Source organism: Falco cherrug (genome assembly GCF_023634085.1).
Source record: "Falco cherrug isolate bFalChe1 chromosome 11 unlocalized genomic scaffold, bFalChe1.pri SUPER_11_unloc_7, whole genome shotgun sequence".
NCBI lineage: Eukaryota > Metazoa > Chordata > Aves > Falconiformes > Falconidae > Falco > Falco cherrug.
Genome location: NW_026599276.1, coordinates 1 through 22,933, shown reverse-complemented (window position 1 = coordinate 22,933; position 22,933 = coordinate 1). Strand labels below are relative to the sequence as shown.

At 69.1% G+C, this 22,933-nt stretch overlaps 2 protein-coding genes across 3 annotated transcripts; both read left to right on the top strand.

Annotated features, from left to right (window-relative positions):
* Nucleotides 1-1,229: 1,229 nt before the first annotated feature.
* ICAM3 (intercellular adhesion molecule 3) lies at nucleotides 1,230-21,117 on the top strand. Its single transcript, XM_055700031.1, is given in 25 exon segments — nucleotides 1,230-2,154; nucleotides 3,935-4,204; nucleotides 5,125-5,436; nucleotides 5,523-5,789; nucleotides 5,929-6,207; nucleotides 6,305-6,547; nucleotides 7,105-7,752; nucleotides 7,796-8,076; nucleotides 8,961-9,000; nucleotides 9,907-10,185; nucleotides 11,266-11,420; nucleotides 11,422-11,509; nucleotides 12,738-12,894; nucleotides 13,681-13,834; nucleotides 15,196-15,268; nucleotides 16,091-16,369; nucleotides 16,453-16,764; nucleotides 17,655-17,933; nucleotides 17,996-18,295; nucleotides 18,391-18,633; nucleotides 18,742-18,966; nucleotides 19,582-19,827; nucleotides 19,982-20,245; nucleotides 20,332-20,516; nucleotides 21,073-21,117. Coding segments are annotated over 25 exon segments (5,661 nt in total). The 5' UTR covers nucleotides 1,230-2,102; the 3' UTR covers nucleotides 21,103-21,117.
* LOC129734808 (intercellular adhesion molecule 5-like) lies at nucleotides 13,892-18,870 on the top strand. 2 transcript variants are annotated; one of them, XM_055700030.1, is made up of 9 exons: nucleotides 13,892-14,714; nucleotides 15,196-15,268; nucleotides 16,091-16,369; nucleotides 16,453-16,764; nucleotides 17,655-17,933; nucleotides 18,017-18,295; nucleotides 18,391-18,504; nucleotides 18,593-18,633; nucleotides 18,720-18,870. In XM_055700030.1, the coding sequence occupies exons 1-9, from the start codon at nucleotides 14,160-14,162 to the stop codon at nucleotides 18,732-18,734; spliced, it is 1,947 nt and encodes a 648-aa protein (XP_055556005.1). In that variant the 5' UTR covers nucleotides 13,892-14,159; the 3' UTR covers nucleotides 18,735-18,870. The 2 variants fall into 2 exon arrangements, with proteins under 2 accessions (XP_055556005.1, XP_055556004.1); XM_055700029.1 differs by having other exon boundaries at nucleotides 18,358-18,504.
* Nucleotides 21,118-22,933: the final 1,816 nt, after the last annotated feature.

Here is a 22,933-nt window from a genome sequence, read left to right as displayed (position 1 = left end):
CCATCCTGCACCCCCTGGGTGGCTTCTCTCTCAGCCGGTGGTGCTGGCCCTGAGCCCCTGGCGCCGGTGCTGGGCAGGGGGGACGGTGGGGCACCGAGGACTGGGGCAAAGCTGGGGAGGGCAGGGGGCAGTGGGGCAGGGGGGCAGGGGGTTGGGGGGCATAGGGGAGAGGGGGCAGTGGAGCAGGGGAGAGGGGGCAGTGGGTCAGGGGGCTGAGGGGCTGGGGGCCGGGGGCAGTGGGGCAGGGGGCGGGGGGGCAGTGGGCAGTGGGGGGCGGGGGGGGGCAGTGGGGCAGGGGGCTGTGGGGCAGGGGGCAGTGGGGCAGGGGGCGGTGGGGCAGGGGGCAGTGGGGGGCGGTGGGGCAGGGGGCGGTGGGGCAGGGGGAGGTGGGGCAGGGGGCAATGGGGGGCGGTGGGGCAGAGGGCGGTGGGGCAGGGGGCGGTGGGGCAGGGGGCAATGGGGGGCGGTGGGGCAGAGGGCGGTGGGGCAGGGGGAGGTGGGGCAGGGGGCAATGGGGGGCGGTGGGGCAGAGGGCGGTGGGGCAGGGGGCGGTGGGGCAGGGGGCAATGGGGGGCGGTGGGGCAGAGGGCGGTGGGGCAGGGGGCGGTGGGGCAGGAGGCAATGGGGGGCGGTGGGGCAGGGGGCGGTGGGGCAGGGGGCAATGGGGGGCGGTGGGGCAGAGGGCGGTGGGGCAGGGGGCGGTGGGGCAGGGGGCGGTGGGGCAGGGGGCAATGGGGGGCGGTGGGGCAGGGGGCGGTGGGGCAGGGGGCAATGGGGGGCGGTGGGGCAGAGGGCGGTGGGGCAGGGGGCGGTGGGGCAGGGGGCGGTGGGGCAGGAGGCAATGGGGGGCGGTGGGGCAGGGGGCAGTGGGGCAGGGGGCGGTGGGGCAGGGGGCAATGGGGGGCGGTGGGGCAGGGGGCGGTGGGGGGCGGTGGGGCAGGGGGCAATGGGGGGCGGTGGGGCAGGGGGCGGTGGGGGGCGGTGGGGCAGGGGGCAATGGGGGGCGGTGGGGCAGGGCCCCCCCGGGCAGCCCCTTCGCCGCGGGGAATCCCACCGGCCGCGGCCCCGGAATTCCCCCGGGAGCGGGGGGGGCTGGGCTGGCGCCGAGCGCATAAAGCGCCGCCGCGCGGGGCTGCCCGGCAGAGGGAGGGACCGACCCGCCAAAGGACCGACCGACCGACCGACCGACCGACCGACCGACCGACCGACCGACCGACCGACCCACCCACCCACCCACCCACCCACCCACCCACCCACAGACCGAGCGACCGAGGGACCCATCCAGGGACCGAGCCGGAGCCGTCCCGGTGATCCCGGAGAGCCTGAACCGACCTTCCCGGTGCGCACCGAGAGCCCGGCGGGATCCTTCCTGGGGAGCTGGAACCGACCGATCCCGGAAAGCCCGATCGGAGCCATCCCGGTGCTCCCGGGGAGCCAGAACCGAGCGATCCTGGAGAGCCTGATTGGATCCATCCTGGTGCTCCCGGGAAGCCAGAACCGACTGATTCTGGGGACCCCTAACTGACCGATCCCGGAGACCCTGACTGGATCCTTCCCGCTGCTCCCGGGGACCCTGAACTGACCGATCCTGGAGACCCTGACTGGATCCTTCCCGGTGCTCCTGGGGACCCTGAACTGACTGATCCCGTGGACCCTGAACTGACCGATCCTGGAGACCCTGACTGGATCCTTCCCGGTGCTCCTGGGGACCCTGAACTGACTGATCCCGTGGACCCTGAACTGACCGATCCTGGAGATCCTGACTGGATCCCCTCCCGGTGCTCCTGTGGACCCTGAACTGACGGATCCCGGGGACCCTGAACTGACGGATCCCAAGGACCCTGAAACGATCTCCCATTGCTCCCGGGGATCCTGAGCTGATCCACCTCGCAGAGCCCAACCGGATCCTTCCCCGTGCTCCTGGTGAGCCTGAGCCGACCCTCCCCGGTGTGCACTGGGGACCCCAGCTGGATCCATCCCAGAGATTCCCAACCAACTGGTCCCAGAGAACCAGATTGGTCCCAGCCCGGTCCTGCTGACCCATCCCAGTGCTCCCAGTGGATCGAGCCCACCCGGTGCCGGTACCAGCACCCACCCGCGCCATGCGCCCCGCGGTGCTGCCGCTGGCCCTGTGCGCCTTGACTGTCATCGCAGGTGAGGGGACACGGGGGACACGGGGCTGGGGGGGGGGGGCGGGGGTCTGGTGACCCCCTGGCATGACCCCGGCGCGGAGCCACGAGGCCGGCACGAGCGCGACGGTGTCGTGGTGAACGTGTTGGTGCACGCACAGACGCCTCCTCGTGACCTTGTCACCAGGAGTGACTCACACCAGCATGGCACCATGGGGGGTGGGGGTTGGGGGTGGGGGGGGTGGGGGGCAGATGTGGCACCGTTGGGTCCTGCTGGCACCAGGAGCCAGTGGGGGGGCCAGGGTGGGGGGTCCCGGCTCTGTCCCAGCACTGGGGACCTGTGGGGTGGCCAGGACGGGGGTCACGGATCCATCCCAGCACCCAGTGGGGTGGCCAGGGTGGGGGTCCTGGATCTGCCCCGGCACTGGGGACCCGTGGGGGGGCCAGGGTGGGGGTCCTGGATCTGCCCCGGCACTGGGGACCCGTGGGGGGGGCCAGGGTGGGGGTCACGGATCCGTCCCAGCACCCAGTGGGGTGGCCAGGGTGGGGGTCCTGGATCTGCCCCGGCACTGGGGACCCGTGGGGGGGCCAGGGTGGGGGTCACGGATCCGTCCCGGCACCCAGTGGCGTGGCCAGGGTGGGGGTCCCGTATCCATCCTGGCACCAGGGACCTGTGGGGTGGCCAGGACAGGGGTCCCAGATCCGTCCTGGCACCAAGGATGTAGATCCCCAGGGGTGGTGATCCCCTGGGATGTAGATCCCCTGGGATGTAGATCCCCAGGGGTGGCTCCAGCTGTTCCCAGCTGCTGCCTGCTCCATCCCAGTGCCGCCCCCCCCCCCCCCCCCCCCCCATGTCGGGTTTTTCCTGGGAAAGCTGCTCTCCCGCAGCCCCCCGGAGTGACTCAGCACCGCTCAGGTGGGGGATCCCCCAGCTGTCAGGATCCCTGCCAGGATCCCTGCCCCTTTTCCGGAATAACCCGCTGGCGGGAAGGGAACAGCCAGAGCCAGAGATCCCTGCGGGATCCAGGGATTGCGCAAGGACCGACAGGACCTTGATTGACGCTTCCAGATCCTTCCCACGCTCGACTGCCGGGAATGGCGCGGGGGCTGCGACGGAGCCGGGACCCCCACCCTGGCCCCCCCCACGGGTCCCTGGTGCTGGGACAGAGCCGGGACCCCCACCCTGGCCACCCCACTGAGTGCTGCGATGGAGCTGGGACCCCCGTCCTGGCCCCCCCACGGGTCCCCGGTGCCGGGACGGATCCAGGACCCCCACCCTGGCCACCCCACATGTCCCCAGTGCTGGGACCCCCGTCCTGGCCCCCCCACAGGTCCCTGGTGCTGGGACAGATCCAGGACCCCCACCCTGGCCCCCCACAGGTCCCTGGATCGGATGTGGCTCTGGACACCCCCCTGCCACTGTCACCCAGGGTCTGGCTGTCGGGTTCCAGCTGGAGGGGGGGGCACATCCTGCCCGGCACAGCACCAGCTGCTTCCCGCGGCTCCTGGGGTTGAGCTGGGGGTCCCCCCGATCTTCTCTGTGCTGGGGCTGGGGGTGAGCCTGGGGGTCTGCTTGAACCTTTTGCTGGGGGTGGGGGCAAGCTGGGGGTCCCCTTGGCCTTCCCCGTGCCATACTGGTGCTGGGGGCGAGCCGGGGGTCCCCCCGATCTTCCCTCTGCCAGGGCTGGGGGCGAGCTGGGGGTCCCCTCGACCTTCTCTGTGCCATGTTGGGGCTGGGGGCGAGCTGGGGGTCCCCTCCACCACCGTCCCCCCCCCCCCACACCCCCCCTGGGTTCTCCCGGCAGCGCCGTCAGAAGCCTTCGAGCTGTCGGTCGAGCCGGCGGTGCTGGTGGTGGAATACGGCAGCTCGATCCAGCTGAAGCTGAAGGCGACCTGCCAAGATCCCAAAGGATCCGGTAACGTGGAAACGTCCATTCGGAAGCAGCTGGTGGCGGCGGGACCCGAGGAGACGGTGGTGGAGCTGCTCAACGTCACCGACTGGGACGCCAGCGTCCTCGGCTTCTACAGCTGCCACCAGCAGCGGAAGGTGACCCCCATCCAGCTCGTCCTCTACCGTAAGTCACCGCGGGATCACGCCCACGGGATCACCCCCATCACACTGGGATCACCCTGGGATCCCCCCCACCATGGCGGGATCCCCCCCACCATGCCGGGATCACCCCCATGGGATCACCCTCTATCACGCCCCAATCACCCCCATCACACCCTGACCACCCCCATCACGCTGGGATCACCCCCACGGGATCACCCCCAGCATGCTGGGATCACCCCTGTCACACCGGGATCACCCCCACGGGATCACCCCCATCATACTGGGATCACCCCCATCATACTGGGATCACCCCCATTACGGCCCAATGCCCCCCACCATGCCAAGATCCCCCCTCATCATGCCAGGATCACCCCCATCACACCGGGATCACCCCCACAAGATCCCCCCCATCATGCCAGGATCCCCCCCCCATGCTGGGGTCCCCCCGTCACCCCCCGATCCCCCCCATCATGCCAAGATCCCCACCACCATGCCGGGATCGCCCCCACCACACCCCAATTCCCCCCATCACACTGGGATCACCCCCATCATGCCGGAATTGCCCCCACCACCCTGGGATCCCCCCCATCACACTGGGATCCCCCCCATCATGCCGGAATCGCCCCCACCACCCTGGGATCCCCCCCATCACACTGGGATCACCCCCATCATGCCGGAATTGCCCCCACCACCCTGGGATCCCCCCCATCACACTGGGATCCCCCCCATCATGCCGGAATCGCCCCCACCACCCTGGGATCCCCCCCATCACACTGGGATCCCCCCCATCATGCCCTGGGATCCCCCCATCACGCCCCAATCACCCCTATCACACCATCACACCAGGATCCCCCCCCCCCCCCCCCGCCGGGATCGCCCCCACCACGGCGGGATCCCCCTCCCTGACACCGGGATCCCCCCCCTCACCCAGGATCCCCCCAGGTGCGCCGCAGCCGGTGCTGGGCCCGGTGCCGCCGCTGCCCGTGGGGCAGAGCCACGAGCTGACCTGCCGCGTCGCCGCCGTCGCCCCCATCCAGAAGCTGAGGCTGATCCTGTGGCGCGGCGGCGAGGTGCTGAGCAACGCAACCTTCCCGGCACAGCGGAGCGGCTTGGGGGAGGCGCGGCTGAGCCACCGGCTGACGGCTCAGCGCCGGGACCACGAGCAGAATGTGACCTGCCAGGCACTGCTGGACCTGGCGCCCTACGGTCCCCGCTTCAACGTCACCTCCACCCCGCAGCGGGTGACCGTCTACGGTAAGCTGGTACCGGCACCAGTACCATACTGGTGTTGGCTGTGCCGCCAGTAGCCAACCGCCTCATCCCGGTGATCCCCCCGGCAGAATTCCCGGAGGATCCCCAGTTGGAGCCCAACATCTACCTGGAGGCGGGCGAGGTGGCCAACGCCAGCTGCACGGTGGCGCGTGTCTTCCCCGCGCCGCGGTTCACCATGAGGCTCCTCAACCAAACTCTGGCGCTCACCATCAGCCCCGACGGCCACCGGGCCACCGCCGAGGTGAGCTCCCGCCGCCCGGGGGGCTTGGGGCTGGTTTGCACCGTCGCGGTGGGACCGCTGGAGCGGCAGGTGGAGGCCACCGTCCATGTTTACCGTGAGTACCGGTGATACCGGCGACACCGGTGCGACCCCCGCGGCGGCGCAGCCCTGGTGCATCGCACCGGGTCATGGTTTCGTGGCATCACCGGATCATCCCGGTGTCACCCTCATCCCCCCCCTCCCCCCACCTCCAGGTTTTCCCGCTCCGCACCTGAACATCAGCACCGCCAACCCCGCCGCCGGCACAGAGCTGCGCGGATTTTGCGTTTTGCCCCCCGGTCACGCCACCCAGCTCCGGTTGCAGATCCGCGCCACCCCCCACCGCGTCCTGGGGGGCTGGGGAACGTCCCCCCTGCCCTTCATCCTGCCGGTGCGGGAGGAAGATGATGGGATGGAGCTGAGCTGCGTGGCCAAGCTGCCCGTGGGTGGCAAAGCCCTGAAGAGCAGCGCGCCCGTCCGGCTCAATGTCACCGGTGAGAGCGCGGCGAGCCGGTTCCATCCCGGGATGCCGCCGGAGAAATTTCCGGATGGGAAATGATTTCTCATCCTTACCCTGGTCCTTCCCCCCAGCTGGACCCTGGATGGACGATGGGAGCTGCCCCCCCCGGCAGAACTGGACGGAGGGGCAGGATGAGACCCTGCGCTGCTCGGCACGGGGTAACCCCCCGCCCCAGCTGGAGTGCACCAAGGATGGGGACCCCTTCCCCACCGGGGTGCTGCGCCCCGTCACCCGCGCCCACGCCGGCACCTACCGCTGCCAGGCCACCAACCCGCTGGGGACAGCCGTCCGGAGCGTCACCGTCTGGGTGCACTGTGAGTGGGGCGGGGGTCCCGGGGGGTCTCGGGGGGTCCTGGGGATCCTGGAGGGCTCAGGGGTCCTGGAGGGCTCAAGGGTCCTTTGGGTCTCGGGGGACCTGGGGGTCTTGAGGGTCCTGGTGGGTCCCAGAGGCTCTTGGGGATCTCAGGGGTCCTGGGGATCTCTGGGGTCCTGGGGGTCTCAGGGGTTCCTGGAGGTTCTGGGAGTCTCAGGGTGTCCTGGGGGTCCCAGAGGTCCTTGGGGCACTCGGATTCTGGGACTCCTGGGGATCCTGGAGGTTTCAGGGGTCCTTGTGGTCTTGAGGGTCCTGGGGGTCCTGGGAGTCTCGAGGTGTCCTGGGAGTCTTGGGGTTTCCAGGGGTCCTGAGGGACTCATCCTGGGGGTCTCATGGTTCCTGGGGGCTCTGGGTGTCTGGGGGGTCCTGGTGGTCTCAGGGTTCCTGGGGGTTCCTGGGTGTCTGGGGGGTCCTCAGGGACCCTGGGGGTCTGGGGGGTCCCGGGATACGGTTCAGCCTGGCTACCAGTGACACCCTCCCCCCCCCTCTCTCGGGCAGCCCACGACCCTGACCTGCTGGTGCTGGTGCTGGTGCCGGTGGCGGTGGGGGGTGGGCGCGCTCGCCGGGGCGGTGGGCTACCGCATCTACTACCGCAAGAAGAAGATCCGCCGGTACCGGCTGCAGGAGCAGCAGAAGCGGTTACAGCTGGATGCGCCGAAACCACCGGGATGCTCCGAGGAGACCACGCGCCTCAATGGTCCGGCACAACCATAACCGGGGTAGAGGTGGTGGGGGGGCTTGGCAGCCCCCTACCCATCCCGCTCCCCTGCCCGTGGCCAAGCGCCGCGGCCACCGGCTCCCTCCGGCCGTACCGGTACCACCGGGGTCTGGCCCGTGCCGCGGCAGGATGGTGGACGTTACGGTGGGACCGCGCCGACCGCCCTCAAGGATGGGGATGTGCCAGGCAGGCACGTGGTTGGCATGCCGGGGGTGGGGGTCAGAAGCCCCCCCGCCCACCCCCACCCCCCATCACGGAGATGCTCCTCTGCGTTCCGGACTTTCATCCCTTGGGAGACCTGAAGCTGGATTTTGGGGAGGGGGCTGAGGGGCTTGGTGCCCCCCGGGGGGGTGGCTGGGTTGAATCCCAGGATTTTGGTGCTGGCGCTGATGGTGGAGAGGCTGGAAGGAGTTGTCGCGACATGTTGCGCCAATAAAGCGCTACTATCACGACATGCTGGGGGTCGAGCAGATATTGGGGGGGGGGTTCCAGCACCGCCGCCACACCGAGCATGCGCCGCCGTAGCCAAACCGCTTCCTTCCTCCCCTGCCGCCATTTCCCACCGCGGCGCTGGGGCCGGGGGGGTGGGATGGAGCTTGGTGGGGGTGAGGGTTGGGGGGCTGCGCCCTGAGTGGGGGCGAGGGGCTCTGGAGGCTGCCCCTCCCCCCTCCCCGGCTGCCCGTGCCCCGTGGCAATGCGTTGGTGCAACCTCCCGGCCTGCGCCTTCGCCGGGATGCTCCTGGCGCTGTGCGGTGAGTGCCGGCCCCGCGTGCTGCCCCATCCCCCCCCGCCCAGCCCGGGGGGCCCAGCTTGTCCCACCGCATCCCAGCCCAGCTCATCCCACCCATCCCAGCTTGTCCCACCGCATCCCAGCCCAGCTCATCCCACCCATCCCAGCTTGTCCCACCGCATCCCAGCCCAGCTCATCCCACCCATCCCAGCTTGTCCCACCGCATCCCAGCCCAGCTCATCCCACCCATCCCAGCTTGTCCCACCGCATCCCAGCCCAGCTCATCCCACCCATCCCAGCTTGTCCCACCGCATCCCAGCCCAGCTCATCCCACTCATCCCAGCTTGTCCCACCACATCCCATCCCAGCTCATCCCACCCATCCCAGCTTGTCCCACTGCATCCCAACCCATCTCCCCTGGGACATCCCATGTATCCCAGCTCATCCCCATCCTCCCAATCCCCCTCCCCAGCTCATCCCATCTGTCCCAGCTCATCCCCCTGCATCCCAGCCGCCCTCCCCAGCTCATCCCATCTGTCCCACCTGCATCCCAACCCCCAGCCCATCTGTCCCAGCTCATCCCCCTGCATCCCAACCGCTCTCCCCATCCCATCCCATCTCTCCCAGCTCATCCCAGCTCATGTCTCCCAGCTCACCCCCCCTCCCATTCCAACAGCACCCACCACCCCCTTCGAGGTGAGGGTGGTGGGCACCCCTTCGGAGGTGGGCTACGGTGGGACGCTGCTGCTGAACTGCTCCAGCACCTGCCCCCCCCCAGGGGGTCCTGGGGGGCTGGAGACCCCCTTGAGCAAGGAGTGGGTGGGTGGGGGGCCGGGGTGGGTCAGCATGCGGCTCTGGAACGTCACCCAGCCCCACTCCGATGTCCTCTGCTACTTCTCCTGCCAGGGCCGGAGGAAGGTGGCCACCTTCACCGTCCTGGCCTACGGTAGGAGCCGAATCCGGGGATCTTCCCAAGGGATGGGGAGCGGGGGTGGGGGAGGTGGGGAGGGATGCGCTGGAGGTGGGGGGGCTCAGCTGCTTGGGGAGGGGCGGGAATTGTGGAGGGGGTTGGTGGTGGTCCTGGGGAGGGGGAGGGGGGAGCTGGGGGTTGGATCCGGCAGTGCCCGGGCGGGATCCCTGTGGGATGAGTGTCCCCTCTGGGATGAGGATCCCTCTGGGATGAGCTGGGTGCTGGATCCAGCAGTGCCCGGGCAGGATCCCCTCTGGGATGAGGATCCCCTCTGGGATGAGGCAGGTGCCAGATCCAGCAGCGCCCAGGCAGGATCCCCTCTGGGATGAGTCCCCCCTTTGGGATAAGGATCCCTCTGGGATGAGCTGGGTGCTGGATCCAGCAGTGCCCAGGCAGGATCCCCTCTGGGATGAGGATCCCCTCTGGGATGAGCTGGGTGCTGGATCGGGCAGCATGTGGACAGGATCCACTCTGGGATGAGGATCCCCTTTGGGATAAGGATCCTCTTTGGGATGAGCTGGGTGCCAGATCCAGCAGTGCCCAGGCAGGATCCCCTCTGGGATGAGGATCCCCTCTGGGATGAGGATCCCCTTTGGGACAAGGATTCCCTCTGCGACGACCCCCCTCCTCTGTGACAACCCCCCCTTTGGGATGACGCCCCCCTCTGGGACTACCCCCCACTCTGGGACGACCCCCACTCTGGGACGACCCCCCCTCTGGGACTAGCCCCCCCTTTGGGACGAGCCCCCCCTCTGGGATGAGCCCCCCCTCTGGACGACCCCCCCTTTGGGACGAGGATTCCCTCTGGGATGACCCCCCGCCCCGGGTCGCCCCCCCCTCCTTTGTCCCCCCCTCCAGCTCTGGTCCCCTCGCCCCCCCCAGACCTCCCGCAGCCCCTCCTGGCCATCAGTCGCCCCAACGCCACCCAGCAGGAGCCGGTGGCCATCGAGTGCTCGGCCTCGCCCAGTCGCCCCCCCGGGCTGCGGCTGCGCTTGTGCCACAGCCGGCGACCCCCCCAGCCCTGGCACGAGGGTCCCGTGCGCCTGCGCCTGGTGCCGGCCGAGGAGGACGATGGTGCTGAGCTCCGGTGCGAAGCCCAGCTCAGCCTGGGCAACTGGACACGGCGGCGGAGCTCGGCCACCGTCACGCTGCACGTGGCTTGTGAGTTGGGGGGGGGAGGGGGGAGGCCAGCGAGCAAGGGCTGGGGCAAAGGGCCTTGGCCCTCGTGCAAAACCCTCTGCCCCCGTGCAAAACCCCCTTCCTTGGTACAAAACCTGTGCAAACCCAGCCCCATGCAAACCCCTCTGCCCCTGTGCAAACTCCTTCTGCCCTCGTGCAAACCCCTCTGCCCTGGTGCAAACCCCTTGTGCCCCCGTGCAAACCCAGCCCCGTGCAAACCCCTCTGCCCTGGTGCAAACCCCTCAGCCCTGTGCAAACCCCTCAGCCCTGTGCAAAACCCCTTGTCCCTGTGCAAAACCCTTCTGCTCCTGTGCAAAATCCTTCTGCCCTAGTGCAAATCTCCTTGTCCCTGGTGCAAAAGTCCCTCAGGCCTGGTGCAACCCCCTTCTGTCCACCTGTGCAAACTCCTTAACCCCGTGCAAAACCCTTCTGCCCTGGTGCAAAGCCCCTCAGCCCCGTGCAAACACCACTTACCCTGTGCAAACTCATCCTGCCCTGGTGTAAACCCCTCTGCCCTGGTGCAAAGCACCTCAACCTTGTGCAAACCCCTTGTGCCCTGGTGCAAAATCCTTCTGCCCCAGTGCAAACCCCTCAGCCTCGTGCAAGCCCCTCTGCAAAATCCTTCTGCCCTCGTGCAAAGCCCTTCAGCCCTGTGCAAACCCCTCTGCCCTCATCCAAAATCCTTCTGCCCTCGTGCAAGGCCCCTCAGCCCTGTGCAAACCCCTCCTCCCCTGTGCAAAACCCCTCGTCCCCGTGCAAAACCCTTCCGCCCTCATGCAAAACCCCTTGGCCCTGGTGCAAGCCCCTCAGCCCTCGTGCAAAGCTCCTTGCGCCCCCGTGCAAAAGCCGTCCACCCTCGTGCAAAACCCTTCTGCCCTTGTGCAAAGCTCCTCGACCCCGTGTAACACCCATCCTCTGTGGTGCAAAGCTCCTTGTCCCTGGTGCAAAACCTCTTGCCCCTGGTGCGAAGCCTCTCAGCTCTTGTGCAAGACTTGGGGTGGTGGGTGATGCTGGGGTGGGGGAGGGGAGAAATGACCCCACACGCCACCCCCACCCGAACAGACCAGCCACGGATGGACGATGGGAGCTGCCCCCCCCGGCAGAACTGGACGGAGGGGCAGGATGAGACCCTGCGCTGCTCAGCACGGGGTAACCCCCCGCCCCAGCTGGAGTGCACCAAGGATGGGGACCCCTTCCCCACCGGGGTGCTGCGCCCCCGTCACCCGCGCCCACGCCGGCACCTACCGCTGCCAGGCCACCAACCCGCTGGGGACAGCCGTCCGGAGCGTCACCGTCTGGGTGCACTGTGAGTGGGGCGGGGGTCCCGGGGGGTCTCGGGGGGTCCTGGGGGTCCTGGAGGGCTCAGGGGTCCTGGAGGGCTCAAGGGTCCTTTGGGTCTCGGGGGACCTGGGGGTCTTGAGCGTCCTGGTGGGTCCCAGAGGCTCTTGGGGATCTCAGGGGTCCTGGGGATCTCAGGGGTCCTGGGGGTCTCAGGGGTCCTGGGGGGACTAGAGGCCCTTGGGGATCTCTGGGGTCCTGGGGGTCCTGGAGGGCTCAAGGGTCCTTTGGGTCTCGGGGGACCTGGGGGTCTTGAGCGTCCTGGTGGGTCCCAGAGGCTCTTGGGGATCTCAGGGGTCCTGGGGATCTCAGGGGTCCTGGGGGTCTCAGGGGTCCTGGGGGGACTAGAGGCCCTTGGGGATCTCTGGGGTCCTGGGGGTCCTGGAGGGCTCAGGGGTCCTGGAGGGCTCAAGGGTCCTTTGGGTCTCGGGGGACCTGGGGGTCTTGAGCGTCCTGGTGGGTCCCAGAGGCCCTTGGGGATCTCAGGGGTCCTGGGGATCTCAGGGGTCCTGGGGGTCTCAGGGGTCCTGGGGGGACTAGAGGCCCTTGGGGATCTCTGGGGTCCTGGGGGTCCTGGAGGGCTCAGGGGTCCTGGAGGGCTCAAGGGTCCTTTGGGTCTCGGGGGACCTGGGGGTCTTGAGCGTCCTGGTGGGTCCCAGAGGCCCTTGGGGATCTCAGGGGTCCTGGAGGTTCTGGGAGTCTCGGGATGTCCTGGGGGTCCCAGAGCCTCTTGGGGCTCCTGGGGTTCTCAGGGTTCCTGGGGGCTCTGGGGGTCCTGGAGGGCTCAAGGGTCCTTTGGATCTCAGGGGTCCAGGGGGTCTTGGGGGATCCCAGGGGGTCCTGGAGGTTCTGAAGGGTCTTTTGGGTCTCAGGGGACCTGGGGGCTCTGGGGAGTCTTGGGGGGACCAGAGGCTCTGGGGGATCTCAGGGGTCCTGGTGGTCCTGGTGGGGTCTCGGATTCGGGGGGTCTCGGGGTCTCCTGGGGGTCCCAGAGGTCCTTGGGGCACTCGGGTTCTGGGATTCCTGGGGATCCTGGAGGTTTCAGGGGTCCTTGTGGTCTTGAGGGTCCTGGGGGTCCTGGGAGTCTTGGGGTTTCCAGGGGTCCTGGGGGTCTCAGGGTTCCTGGGGGTCTGGGGGGTCCCAGGGTACGGTTCAGCCTGGCTACCAGTGACCCCCCACCCCCCTCTCTCGGGCAGACCAGGACCCTGACCCGCTGCCCCTGGTGCTGGCGGTGCTGGGGGTGCTGGGCACCCTGCTCAGCATCGCCGCGATCTACCGCCTCTACCACCGCAAGACGAAAATCCGCCGGTACCGGCTGCGGCAGCGGCAGCGGCAGCTGGAGATGAGGCCATTGTAGCCCCCCCCCGCCCCAGAAAAAAAAAGAATCCGGGGTCCCCCCCTGCACTTAGCCCCCCACCCCCCCGGCCACGGGCCCTATCCTGCCCCCAGGGCCAGCAGTGCAGCCCCCAGCTGTGCCCACTGCTGGGGCTGGGGGGGCTGGGGGGGCGGGTGACCCCAGGAATGGTGACCCCCACCCCATGCCCATCATCGCAGCCTCAGGCTCCCCTCCAGGGGCTGGGGCCGGGGCGGGGGGTGGCAAAATGTCTCTTAATGGCTGGGCTTTAGTGGGCCGTACTGGGCTGCACTGAACTGTACTGGGCTACGTTGAACTGTACTGGGCTTTATTGGTCTGTACTGGGCTATACTGAACTGTACTGGGCTGCACTGAACTGTACTGGGCTGCATTGAACTGTACTGGGCTTTATTGGTCTGTACTGAACTGTACTGGTCTATACTGGGCTGTACTGGGCAATGTTAGATTCCTGGCCAGCTCCCAGGGACTGGGCAGGGGGGATGGGCAGGGGGTGGGGGGTGCAGGCAGGGGGCGAGGGGGGGGGTGCAGGCGGGGGGGGGGGGGCAGGGAGGGGGATGGGGGGTGGTGCAGGCAGGGACCGGAGCCATGACTGGGGGGGCTGGGCTGGGGGGTGGGGGAGGGGGGCTGGAGGCCAGAGCGGGGGGAGGGTCTCAAGGGCCAAGAGTGAGGCTGGGGGCTGCCACCCCCTCCCCCCTCCTCCCCCCCCTCCCCCCTTCCCCCCCCCCCCCCCCCCCCCCCCCCCGCTGCCCGCACATCCCTCCCAGCCCGTGGCAGCGCCTGGTGCTCCCCGGCACCATCGCTCACGCCCTGGCACGCCACTGGCACACGCCACGGCACCGTCACGCTAACGCCACGCCAACGCCATGCCAACATCACGCCACACCACGCTACCACCACGGCCAGGCCTATGTGGCCGCGGTACATGGGCTGGGGTAGGTGCTGGGGGAGGGGGGGCGGGGGGCATCGGTGGGGGGTGCGCGTGGCACGTGCGTGGTGCAGTGCACACGCAGCGCTCACCGGTGCGGGGCACAGGCAACGCGTGGCTGCATGCATGTGATGCATGTGTGGGCGTGCACATGCAATGCACACCTGTGCGCACACAATGCACACGTAGGCGTGCACACGCAATGCACACACAGTGCACACCTGTGTGCACATGCAATGCACACACCAGCATGCACACGCAATGCACACCTGCATACACACATGATGTACACCTGCATGTACACGCGATGAACATGTGATGCACACACGATGCACTCACGATGTACACCTGCATGCACACGGGATACACACACAATGCACACACGATGCACATGCAATGCACAAGCAATGCACACAATGCACACGTGATGCACACGCGATGCACACAATGCACACACGATGCACACACGATGCACACAATGCACACACGATGCACACGCGATGCACACACGATGCACACGCGATGCACACACGATGCACACACTGCACACGCGATGCGCACACGATACACACGATGCGCACACGATGCACACGCGATGCACACGCGATGCACACGCGATGCACACGCGATGCACACACATGCTGCACGCTCCGCGCGCTCCATCCACGCGTGGCTACAGGTTGGCCGAGCCCCCCCGCCCCCCCCCGCCCCCTCCCCCGCTGCCGGGGTCCCGTGCCCCGTCCCCACGTGAGCGCGTGGGCAGCGCCCCGCGCGCGGCTGGGGGTGGGCGGGTGGGGGAGGGGATGGGCACAGCTGCTGCTCCCGGTCTGTCGCTGCACCCACGCAGGACCGGTGGCCCCCACCCCCACCCGGGTAAGGGGGAGGGGGTCGTGTGTGTCTGTGCCGGGGGGGAGGGGGCGATCCGGGCACGGGGGGAGCGATGTGTGTGCGGGGGTGGGGGGTGGGCCCGATCCGGGGAAGGAGGGGGGGTGGGGGGTCTGTGCGGGGGGGGGGAGGGGCCCGATCCGGGCCCGCAGCGGGGGGGGGTCCTGTGTAGCGCCGAGCACCGGGCGGGGGCGGGGGGAGCCTCGGGGGGGCTCGGGCGGGGGCGGGGGGAGGGGCAGCCCCGCGGTACCGGCGCCGTCCTCGCCTCCGCGCGCGGCAGCGGAGCAGCTGCCTTCATCCCCGTGCTCCTCATCCTCGTCTTCATCCCCATCCTCGTCTTCATCCCCATCCTCTTCCTCATCCTCTTCCTCCCCATCCTCTTCTTCATCCCCATCCTCCTCTTCCTTCATCCCCATCCTCCTCATCCTCCTTTTCCTCCCCATCCTCCCCCCCCCCCCCCCGCCCCCAGCGCAGCCGGGACCCGATGGGACCCCCCAGCTCGGCCACGCGGCTGCTGCCCCCACTGATCCTGGCGCTCGCAGGTAGGGGAGGGGGGGCGGGGCGGCGGGGGGGGAGGGGCGGACGCCTGGGTCCCTCTGGGATTTGGGGTGGGGGGGTCACCCTGGGGACCTGGGACCCATTGCGCTGGGAGGGGGAGGGGGTCTGCGGGGATCCCACACACTCTTAATTATAGGGGGTGAGGGGGGGGCGCCCCTGGGGATCCCCCCAGACAGCAGGGACTGTAATTATGGGGGGGGGGTCACCCTGAGGAGCCCGGATGCTTGGGTCCCTTAATGGGGGGTGGGGGTGGGAGGTGTGGGTGACACCCTGGGGAGCCCAGACCTCAGGGACTCAATGATGGGGAGGGGGGTTGGACCCCCAGGGACCCCCAACACCAGGGACCCTTAATGGGGGGGATGGGAGGGTGAACCCCCAGGATCCTGGACACTTACTTGGGGGGGGGGTGGACCCCAGGGACCCCAGGGACCCCTAGTGCTGGGGGGACACACAGGGGGGGACCCCCATAACCCTGAATGCCTGTGTCCCTTATTCCGGGGGGGGGGAGGCAGGACACACAGACCCCCAGGACCCTTGGTGCCAGGGGGACACCCCCAGGGACACCCCTGGGTCCCTTATTTCTGGGGGGGGGATGGACACAGACCCCCAGGACTTCATAGTGCCAGGGGGACCCCCAAGACCCCCCCAGGACCGGGTGCCCTCCTAGGGAGGGGGGTGGTCTCGCCATAGGGGTCACTGGTGGGGGGGTCCTGGGGGTGCCCTGGCGGCTGGGGGTGGGGGTCTCCGGGGGGTGGGGGTGCCGGGGCTGAGCCAGCGGGGGCTGCCCGCGGTGGGGGCTCTCGCAGGGGCCGCCCGCGGCACGTTCACGGTGGGGGCCTGGCCGCGGGTGGCCGTGGTGGCCTTCGGGGGCTCGGTGGCCATCAACTGCAGCCGTAGCGCCTGCCCGGGGGGCAACGCCACGCTGGGGCTGGAGACCCCCTTGACGGTGATTCGGGGGGCCGGGGGGCTCCGTTGGCAAAATTTCCACCTCCTCAACGTTTCCCGGTGGAACCCCGGTGCCGCCACGTGCCGTGGGCGCTGCGGTGAGAGCCAAGCCAACGCCAGCGCCGGCATCCTCGTCTACCGTGAGTGCCGCCGGGGGTGGGGGGTGTGGGAAAAAATGGGGGGGGGGGCTCCCATTGATGGCTTGGTGGTCGCCGGTCCCAAGGGTTGCCGGAGCGCGTGGTGCTGGAGCCGGTGGCGGCGGTGGCGGTGGGGGAGAGCCGTAACCTGACGTGCCGGGTGCTGGAGGTGGCTCCGCTGGGCAACTTGACGGTGACGTTACGGCGTGGGACCGAAACGTTGCGGACGGAAAGTTTCGGTAGCGCCGAGGGCAGCGCCAGCGTGGCCGTCACCCACCTGCTGACCGCCAGCCCCGGGGACCACGGGCAGGATGTCACCTGCCACGCCGAGCTGTCCCTGCGCCCCCACGGGCCCCTCTTCGCCCGCGCCGCCGTCCCCGTCAAGCTGTCGGTTTTCGGTGAGTGCCGGCGGTGCTGAGGGGGTGGGGGTGCTGAGGGGGGCGCGCTCCCCAGGGAGGGAGCGGGGAGAAGCTCAGCACCACGCGGGACTGATCCTGGTCCTGGTCCTGGTCCCCATTCCTGTGCTGGCCCCAGCCCCGTCCCCATCCCCATCCCTTCCCAGTCCCCATCCCATCCCATCCCATCCCATCCCATCCCATCCCAACCCAGCCCAGCCCAGTCCCCATCCCAGCCCAGTCCCCATCACCATCCCAGTCCCAATCCCCATCCCATCCCATCCCAGTCCCCAGCCCAGCCCAGTCCCCATCCCAGCCCAGTCCCCATCACCATCCCAGTCCCAACCCCCATCCCATCCCATCCCATCCCATCCCAGTCCCCATCCCAGTCCAGTCCCCATCCAGTCCCAGTCCCCAGTCCCATCCCATCCCATCCCATCCCATCCCCTTCCCAGTCCCCATCCCAGTCCCCATGCTCTTCTCAGTCCTCATCCCATCCCCTCCCCAGTCCCCATCCCATCCCAGTCCCCATCCCCATCCCATCCCAGTCCCGTTCCCATCCCATCCCTTCCCAGTCCCCATGCCCTTCGCAGTCCCCATCCCATCCCAGTCCCCTCCCAGTCCCTCCAGGACTCCCAGCTGACCTCACCGACTGGCCCCCTTGGCAGTGCCACCCACCCTGTGCCAAATCCCGCCCCCCCTTGCCCGGCACCTGGCCCCGTGCCGGGACCCCCATTCCCCCCCCCCAGCGCGGGGACCTCACTGCGCCCCCCCCGGCAGCTCCGCATCCTCCCCGGAGCCCGGTGAGGGTCCCACCACCGGGATCCCCCCCTGCCCGCACAGGGGCGCAACCGGGAGCTGGGCACAACCCTGGTGACGCCGTGTCCCCGCAGCTCTCCCCGAGCCCCCCCAGCTGCGGGCTCCCCCCCACCTGGAAGCCGGCACCACCGGCACCGCCAGCTGCCAGATCGCCGGTGCCTTCCCGGTGGAGGACGTCCACTTTGCCATGGCGCTGGCGGAGCAGAACCTGAACTTCACCGTGACGGTGACCGGGGACGTGGTGACCACCGTCACCGTGCTCTCGCCCAGCACCCCGGGCCGGCAGGAGCTGACCTGCACCGCGGCGGTGGCGACGGTGGCGCGGACGGCGCGGAGGCAGCTCCACGTCTACCGTAAGGCACCGGGGGCATGGCGGGGGCGGGGGGAAATAACCCCCTCCCCCGAATCCCGTTAGATTCACGGCAGCTTCCCGCAGGCTTCCCGGCACCCATCCTGGAGCTGAGCCCGGCGGCGGCACCGGCGGGCAGTGAGGTGACGGTGACGTGCCATGCCGGCGTCGCCGAACCCCCCGCTGTCCGGCTGCAGCTCCGCGATGCCGACGGGGGGGTCCTGGCGGAGGGGCCGCGATCCCAGTTGGAGCTACGGCTGGTGGCGCGTCGGGAAGACGACGGACGCCGATTCGGCTGCCGGGCCAGCTTGGCCATCGGTGCCGGCGCGGTGACCAAGGATGCGGATGCCCGGCTCGCCGTGCTCTGTGAGTGCCACACCGGGGGGACCCCGGTTGTGCCGTCGGCAACTGGCACGAGCTGCCCCCAGCCTTCCCGGCGTATCCCTCTGGTTTTTTTCCAGATATTCCCGAAATATCGGCGAGCGACTGCCCCGCCAACCGCACGTGGCTGCGGGGGACACGGGAAGCGCTGTCGTGCCGGGCCACCGGCAACCCCGCGCCCGCCGTGGTCTGCGGTAAGAATGGGGTCACCGTCAGCACCGGGGAAGCGGCGCTGGTCACCCGCTCCCGCGCCGGCACCTACCTCTGCAATGCCACCAACAGCTTGGGGACACGCAGCCGGCATGTCACCGTCCGCGTGGAGTGTGAGTGGCGCCAGCATCGCCCACCGCGGCACGGTGGGGGCATCTGCACTAACCGCCACCCCCTCCCCCCCTTTTGCCCCCCAAAGACGAGCCCACCCTGACGGAGAGGGGCTGCCCGGCGCACCGCACCTGGGTGGAGGGCGAGCGGTGGGATCTGGTGTGTCGCGCTGATGGGGACCCCCCCCCCCAGCACCCGCTGTGCCCGTGATGGCGGTGCCAGCCGCGCCCGGGGCAGCCGCGCCATCGTCAGCCGCACCGATGCCGGGCGCTACGTCTGCCGAGCCACCAACAAGCACGGCACGGCCGTCCGCAGCGTCGTCGTCACCGTCGAGTGTGAGTGATGGCAGTGCCGGGGTGGCAGGGGGGGATGGGATGGGATGGGGGCTGGTGGTGCCGGGATGGCAGGGGGGGCTGCTGGTGCTGGGGATGTTACAGGGGCTGGTGATGGCGGGGATGGGATGGGGGGCTGGTGACACCAGGGATGGCACAGGGATCTGGTGATGCCAGGGGTGCCGTTATCCATGGTGGGGGTGCCATGTGTGTGCCAGGGGTGCCATGGCTGGGGGTGCCATGGCTGGGGGTGCCATGGTGGTTGGGGGTGCCATGTGTGTGCCAGGGGTGCCATGGCTGGGGGTGCCATGGTGGTTGGGGGTGCCATGTGTGTGCCAGGGGTGCCATGGCTGGGGGTGCCATGGCTGGGGGTGCCATGATGGTTGGGGGTGCCATGTGTGTGCCAGGGGTGCCATGGCTGGGGGTGCCATGGCCGTGCGGGGGTGCCGTAACAGGGATACCACATCCCTGCCGGTGCCGCCATACCCGTACCGGCCCAAAGGGGAGCCAGGCCGTCTTCGATCCGGTTCCACCGGCACAGGGTGGGGAGGGGGGTGGGTGGGTGGGGGGCACCCGGCACCCAGCCCCCCCCCCCGCCGTGTCCCCCACGCTTTGCAGACGAGCCCAGCATCGGTGAGCCGGGCTGCCCGGCGCGGCGGCTCTGGGTGGAGGGGGCACCGGCGGAGCTGGCCTGTGCCGCCAGCGGGAACCCCCCCCCCCACGTCGCCTGTGCCAAAGTGGGGGGCAGCCAGGACCCCCCCCCGGTGAGCCCCAACGTCACCCGCGCCCACGCTGGCACCTACCAGTGCCGGGCCACCAACCCCCACGGCTCTGCCCTGCGCAACATCACCGTCACCGTCGAGTGTGAGTAGGGGGCAACGGGGTGGGGGGTGGGGGGAAAGAGGGGGGGGTGATTTCTAACGAGTGGACCAGGGGGTTTTGGGGTGGAAAAAGGGGGTTTGGTGATTTCTACCCGCCGCGGTGGGCTCGGCTGACCCCCTGTGCCACCCCGGTGCAGACAGCCCCGCCGCGGTGAGCCTGTGGGTCCTGCCCTCCCCCACCGTCCCGCGGGGCTCCAGCTTCAGCGTGGAGTGCCGCGCCGAGGGGCTGCCCCCCCCCACCTACGGCTGGGTGCTGCCCCCCGCCCCCAACCTCCGCTTTGGCCCCGATAACCGCACAGTGGCCATCGCCAGCGCCGCCGCCGCCAACCGAGGTCTTTACACCTGCACCGCGGTCAACCGGCACGGCCAGCGCGCCGGCAGCGTCGTGGTGCAGGTGGATGGTGAGCTGGGTGATGGGAATGGGGGTGGGGGGGTGGGGGTCTCTCCGGCACTGCCGCGGTGTCACCGGCACCCTGGCACCCCGCAGAGAGCCGCCTGGTGCTCCTGGCCTCGCTGGGCTCCTTAGGCGCCGTCACCGCGGTGGGTTTGGCGGCTGCTGGCGGGTATTACCTGAAGACGACGGCGTGCAAGAAGGGCGAGTACAACGTGCGCGACGCCGAGGGCACCGTCAACGCCACCGGCCGGCACCGGCACCGGCGGGATCGCGGCGAGGTCTACGGCATCCAGCTCACCCAGCCGTAACCGGGATTATTCCCGGCCCTATCTTGATGGGATGGGGGGGGTTTGGGGGTCCTGGTGGCCTCCCGTGCCCTGGTTTTGGGGGGTTTTGGTGGGTTTTTTACCATTTCGGCACCATAGTGGCCAATGCGGTGAGGTCTACAGCATCCGGCTCACCCAACCATAACCGGGATCATTCCCAGCCCTATCCCGGTGGGATGGGGGGTTGGGGGTCCTGGTGGACCCCCCTGCCCTCGTTTTTGCGGGGGGGGGGGGGGGGGGGGTTGCTTTTTTTTTAAACCATTTTGGCACTGTAGAGGTGCCAGTGGTGCCATGGTTGCGTTGGCCAACACGGTGAGGTCTACGGCATCCAGCTCACCCAACCATAACTGGGACTATTCCCGGCCCAATCCCAGTGGGATGGGGGGTTGGGGGTCCCGGCTTCCCCCCCTGCCCTCGTTTTGGGGGGTGGGTTTGGGGTTTTTTATTAACCATTTTGGTGCCGTAGTGGTGCCAGTGGTGCCATGGTTGCGTTAGCCAACACGGTGAGGTCTATGGCATCCGGCTCACCCAACCGTAACCGGGATCATTCCCAGCCCTATCCCGGTGGGATGGGGGGTTGGGGGTCCCGGTGGACCCCCCTGCCCGGGTTTTGGTTGGGTTTTTATTAACCATTTCAGCACCATGGTTGCGTTGGCCAACGCGGTGAGGTCTATGGCATCCAGCTCACCCAACCATAACTGGGACTATTCCCGGCCCAATCCCAGTGGAATGGGGGGGTTGGGGTCCCGGCCGACCCCCCTGCCCTGGTTTTGGGGGATCTTGGTTGTTTTTTTATTAACCATTTTGATGCCATAGTGGTGCCCGTGCCGCCATGGTTGCGTTGGCCAACGTGGTGAGGTCTACGGCATCCAGCTCACCCAGCCGTAACCGGGATCATTCCCGGCCCTATCCCGGTGGGATGGGGGGGTTGGGGGGCCCGGTGGACCCCCCTGCCCTGGTTTTTGGTTGGCTTTTTTAACTGTAGCGGTGCCATGGTTGCGTTGGCCAACGCGGTGAGGTCTACGGCATCCAGCTCACCCAACCATAACTGGGACTATCCCCAGCCCTATCCCAGTGGGATGGGGGGTTGGGGGTCCCGGCTTCCCCCCCTGCCCTGGTTTTGGGGGGGGGGGGGGGGGGGGGGTTGGGTGTTTTTTTTTAGCAATTTCGGTGCCAGGCGCGGCACAGCCGTAACTCAGGGGGGGGTGCTCGGGGGGGCCGCAGCTGCCAGCGCGGCTTTGTCCCAAGGGAAAAGCAACACCCAATAAATAATTCTGGTTTAATTGGAGGGGGGAGGTGATGAGTCCGGCTGGGGAGGGGGGTGGGAGACCCCCACCTCGCTGCCGGCTCCGACGAGGGGACCCCGGCATCCAGGGCCCCCACCCTAAGGGCCAGGCTTGGGGTGGGTGGGGGTCCTGGCGGTGGGGTGGGGGTCCCCAAGCCTGTCCCCTGCCACCCGTGGGGCGGGCTCTGCACCGAATCCCGCTGGAAAATCCTGGGGATGGGGACCCCCAGCCCGGCCACCACCTGGCTGGCCCCCCAGCCCCCTCCCACGTCCCCAACCCCCAGCCTAACCTTGCCACGCTGTCCCCAAGCCCCCTCCCATGTCCCCAAGCCCCCTCCCATGTCCCAGGCCACAGCTTGGGGATGGGACCCCCAGCCTTGCCACCATCTGGCTGTCCTCAAGCCCCCTCCCACGTCCCCAACCCCCAGCCTAACCTTGCCACGCTGTCCCCAAGCCCCCTCCCATGTCCCCAAGCCCCCTCCCATGTCCCCAGGCCACAGCTTGGGGATGGGACCTCCAGCCTTGCCACCATCTGGCTGTCCCCAAACCCCCTCCCATGTCCCCACCCCGCACCCAGGACCCCCCTTCTTGTCCCCACAGCTCCCTGCCAGGGCCACCAAGCCACCACCACCCAGCCAAACCCCAGCTCCCGCAAAGCGCCCACCCCCCCAACCCTCCCCCTCCCCCCCAGCAGGTGACACTGGGACACTCCAATCTGCCACCAGCACCAGGACATTTAATTGTCCCCAAGGAACACCCCCAGGACCCTGACACCCCCCCAGCCCCCCCGGCACCGGGGTTCTCGCCGTCACCCTCCTGCCACTGGGGGGGTGACACCGCTCCCCGCAGTGGGGACATCGGGGGTGGGGGGTCTCGCTCTTCCCGGGGATGTTCCAGCACCGCCGGCACCGCACCCGGTACTTCTTGTACCTGGGGGGGGGAGAACGAAGCCGGTGTCAGGGGGTGTCCCCATTTCTGGTCTGGGGGTGTCACCGGGGCGGGGGGGAGGGTGTCTCCATCCCTTACCTGATGCCGCAGGCGTTGCAGAGGGGGGTCCCATTCTCTGCCATGCGCCAGAGGGGGG